Consider the following 4580-nt stretch of genomic DNA (forward strand, 5'->3'; position numbering starts at 1 on the left):
CCACATAAACGTGGAGTAAAAGCTATATTTCCCCTCAAAATACAATGCACCTGAGAAAACGTGCAGCATTTATTAATAAGTCAACGGGATAAAATGAGGGGACCCTGGAGTCAAATATGACTACTGGATCCCTCGCTGATGGCAAACAGGTTGGCCAATGGGATCTTGAATAACAAGAGTATGACAACAACGAAAATCAGCAATGTGTCAATCTGACTGGAGGTCTGAATTTTGAAATGATAGCACACGGAAACGTATATTATATCACAATATACTGCAATCATTACAAGACGAAATGCCATGTCACGTGTGCCTCAATACACATTAAAAGAGTGCTGGTCCATACTTGCGCAACATTCACTGGGTTCCCAGGCACTCATCTGTCACTATTCTAGTTTCGTTTTCTCCCCTTCCCACGAAACTAACAAGAAAGAAGTGGAAGGGATGCTTCGGCGTATTCAACAGCTTCAAGTCCACGCTCGCAAGTGCACGACAGTTGACGAGCTGCGCATTATTGCGACCAATCCGATTGAGGACCCAGTTCGAGCCATATGCGCCTTTATGGCAAAGCACCATTTGCACGAGGAGTGCACCTTCGATGACTGCAGCAGAGATGAGTTTGTGCAATCTAGCAAAGGACTTCAAGGTTTGATGCATGGGCAATCCGGATCTGCACGAAACATGTAAGCATGAGACCTTAAGCTAGCATGCTTCCCACCACGAACCACCGCTAAATAGCGCATTGGTTGGGCTCGATTCAGCATTGCATTTTCCGTCATCGTTAAGTCCATGAATTCATCAGGTATTTTACCGATGTAGAATCCGTTTGCAATTGCATACTTAGGTCAGTTTGTCAGTCCCTTGTTATGCAATGAATTCAAGCATGGTTGACAAAGCTGCATTTTCACGGAGCTATCCTGAACCTTTATACCACCAGGCGATTGCGAAAGCCCATCCAAGAGAGACGATAAGTCTGAAGCATCGTAGTACTTCCAAAGCTCAGCTGGCAGGTCTTCAGGACACCTTAACCGTTGCTGCATAGTTTTAACCAAAGCCTTACACTTTTCCGCAGATCTGACAGTAATCCCACGACACGGAAACAGTCCGTCACATACGCAGCAAAGTGTTTCTTCCATGTAGTCACTTGACAACATTTCAGCACATCTTTTGAGCGCACGATCCTTCACGACACTTGGAACCTTACCAACTTCCCACATACATGGATCAGGATCATCAGCAGTACCTCTAGCGTCGACCCCACACTCACCAATACTTTGCAATAGCTCATTACAGTTGCAACTCTCTTTCCATAAGCAACCTTCTCATACTGAGACGTTTCCACTCGAGACGCAGCAATACGCCTTTGTTGAGTCCTAATTCGCCGACGCTCAGCTGCTGCACGTTGCACACATGCATCACACCGTGATGAAGCCAAACCGCGGCCACGTGAAATCTCTTCCAGGCTCGCACAGCAACAAACCATCACTTACAGCTTTACTTGACTTGAATCCTCACAGCCACCTGAATGTGAGACGGGTAAATCGTTTAACAGCCTTAAATATTACTATAAACCTGATAAATCACAGTGCAAAATAAACTAAGTTTAGTACCGCCATTTTGAGAAATATAACATTCAGCATTACCGCTAAAACAAATTGAGCGCAATGCGGCTATGCACTCCTACGCACTGAAGCGAGCCACACGACGAGCGAAAATAAATCCAAAAATCCATGTAGTATCAAATGTTGAAATCGTAATGCCACCATGCTTATAATCGTGCAAACGCTTCAAGGTTTCAGCTACTTGAATAACAAAGCAATGCGTGACACGTTTGGAATCGAAGGCAGCACAGATATAAACACCTTTTTCCAGCGTTAGGGCTACTAGTTGTGACCCAGCGACGTGACCATTCACCCCAGCCGTTATATTCTTATCGAGAATGGGCAAACTGAGTCTCTGCTCGGGTATCAAACACTTCTCATTTGCAAACTTGATAAAGTACCGAAGCTCCCCATATGAGATCCCCTTCTCAGAAAGTGGACGACCTCGCCCCTTACAATGCTCGCGGAAAGACGCAGCCGTAGTATCGGTACACCAATCAGCACTTCCGATTAAGTTAGAGGCGACTCGGATGCCATAGAAATCACAATCCTTACGCGGAGAGGCCTAGCTTGTTCATTTGTTTTACAAAATTTGAAAAAGCAAGGTGTACGAGACTGTTTCCAAGTACCGTATTCCTTATGTGATTGGCGACGCTCGGTCATTAGCGACAAATCCAGCAGCCAATCAAATTGATTTAAATTTCGTGTCGTCGCGCTTTATGTGCTTGGCGACCAATATAATTTTGAGCATGTAAAATAGTTTTTCTATGCAGGTATCTTTTATGCTGGCAGAAAGGCTGGACCACCTCAAGAATTTGACTGTCGCCAATCACATAAGGAATACGGTATCCACAATATCACAAGCATCATCAAATCCATCGGCACGCAACGACTGCCCAGGCTCCCACGAGTCCGGCCATCGAAAACCATTAGACGCATCCCGCCACTGAACTCTGTAAAGATAGCTGTATCCATCCCAAATGCGATCAATAATACCAAATACTACTTCAATTCCAGAATCATGCTGTTTAGTTGGCTGTTTCAAAGCCAAAGGAATTTTAGCGTGATGTACTGTTCCAGTATTTTTCGATAAAACCTGTCGAGAGGCAATACTGCAGTTCATACTTGAGTCGATTCCGTCAGTATGAACATGGTTGACTCGAGCTACAAGCGATAGTTTAGTCGGTTTAGTTCCAATACGACGAGCACCAGTAATATCCGCTTTATTATGCCCAACGAGACAAGTCTCCATCGAAACCCCGTGTGGCACTCGATTTTGTGATGACTCTGGCAATAAAACAATAATCAATAATCAATACGTAAGATACTTCATAGCTGCATACCAAACACCTTTCAAATTTACCCTTCAACAAAGCACAAGACGACCTAGCTTGTTTGCACTGCTTTATTTGATTTTGATTCAGCACGAACAGGCTCACAGGCTTGCAAAGCTTCGCTTGGCCGCATCGACTCCTCCAACGTCTACCTATCGCCCCGCAGCGACTCGCTTTGGTCGAACGAAGGGAGCGAAGGTAGTGACGACGCAATCCAGACGAAAATTTACGCACCATGCCTAGGTGCTATGAAGAACCTCTAAGACTGAAAAAGCTGAAGGAGCAACCCAAACAATGTTCTCTCTATCTATCAAAAACATATTAAAGAAAAGGGATATTTCATCGAATTATCTAAACTTATAATGAGACAAAATAACTCTTTTATTCTGACTCGGTAAGTAAAAGTACACCAAATCCAGAGCTTCCCGTGCACCGCACGGCATTGTTTGATAACGTGCTTCCTTGCACCGCGACGATGGCGGTGAACCAAGCAGCTGGATGTGAGTCGACAGCCTATCCTTTTTGAGCCATCCAGCGCTCGTCACATCAAGTGGATGAGCAATTATCGAAATCGTACGTTATTCTACGCTGTTCTGCGTGTTGTTTGCCTCGATCATATACTCTTCGCAACGTAATCTTCTGGTATATCGGTATGTCTTAAAGGGTTAAGCAAGAGCGCTGCACGCTGAGAATAGCGTTCTGCAGAAAATCACATTCAAATTGTAACGGGGTACGTATCCCTAAGTGTACCCCTAGTTACATGAAGTGTGACACGTCATACTTCGGAATATCTGGTACACGGTACCAGGGTCGTCCGAGGCCATTCATTGGCTGATGATGCATTTATACAGATGACTTAAAGTTTGTTTGTTAACTCAAGCTTAGCCTACTTATAAATACACGCAATTTACAACCTACCTAAATTGGTCACTTCGCTCCCTTTTGGCAAAGAGGACCTGTAAGCTGCCGTTTACTGAGAGTTTGTATACTCTCTGAAGCCAACTTTCCTCTAGCGCAAGGTGCTGTGTGACCCCGTCACACTTGGTAGCACTCGTAGTCAATCCACGCCAACGCCGGTAGACTACCTGAATCTCTCTGAAGTTCGTTGCCATAGATAGAAGTGACTTCTCCCATCTGAACGACTCACAGTTCGAGTCGGTTCGGAAGATGGATGGCATCTTCGGGATGGAGGCCCTGCAGAGCCTGGTGGCATTATCGGCCAAGCAGCTCGAGCGCGTCAATGCGTTTGACGCTTACGAGCAGGGGCTCATCGCACATGTGCAGGAAAACCTGCAGGCTCCGGCGGCGGAGACAAACCCGTCACACCCGAAGCCAATACGGCTGAAGGTTAAGCCGAATGAAGGGAAGGAAAATGAGAGCCTTCGCTTCTGGGTCCGAGAGGTAGAGCTCGCGATGGACGCGGCTCTGATCTCGACCGAGCAACTCCGTGTTGCTTTTGCACTCTCCAACCTTAGCGGCCGTGCTAAGAGTTGGGTGAACACGCGGGGGGCAACATCCCCCTGGATGTTTCGCATCCTGTGTAACGGGGTTACATGGTGTGGAGCACACAGGGGTACGAAGTACCCGGAGAGTTAACAAAATCTCAGTACATAAGTTGGAGAGTTAACAAGGTCTCTCAGTACGT

The 4580-nt window shown here is 45.9% G+C and overlaps 1 protein-coding gene across 1 annotated transcript; it reads left to right on the forward strand.

Moving 5' to 3' along the window:
* Positions 1-116: 116 nt before the first annotated feature.
* PITG_20822 (uncharacterized protein) lies at positions 117-687 on the forward strand (the record flags this gene model as incomplete). The annotated part of the gene is made up of 2 exons (XM_002895323.1): positions 117-149; positions 466-687. The coding sequence occupies 2 exons, from the start codon at positions 117-119 to the stop codon at positions 685-687; spliced, it is 255 nt and encodes an 84-aa protein (XP_002895369.1).
* Positions 688-4580: the final 3893 nt, after the last annotated feature.

This window comes from Phytophthora infestans, genomic scaffold (genome assembly GCF_000142945.1).
Source record: "Phytophthora infestans T30-4 supercont1.197 genomic scaffold, whole genome shotgun sequence".
NCBI lineage: Eukaryota > Oomycota > Peronosporomycetes > Peronosporales > Peronosporaceae > Phytophthora > Phytophthora infestans.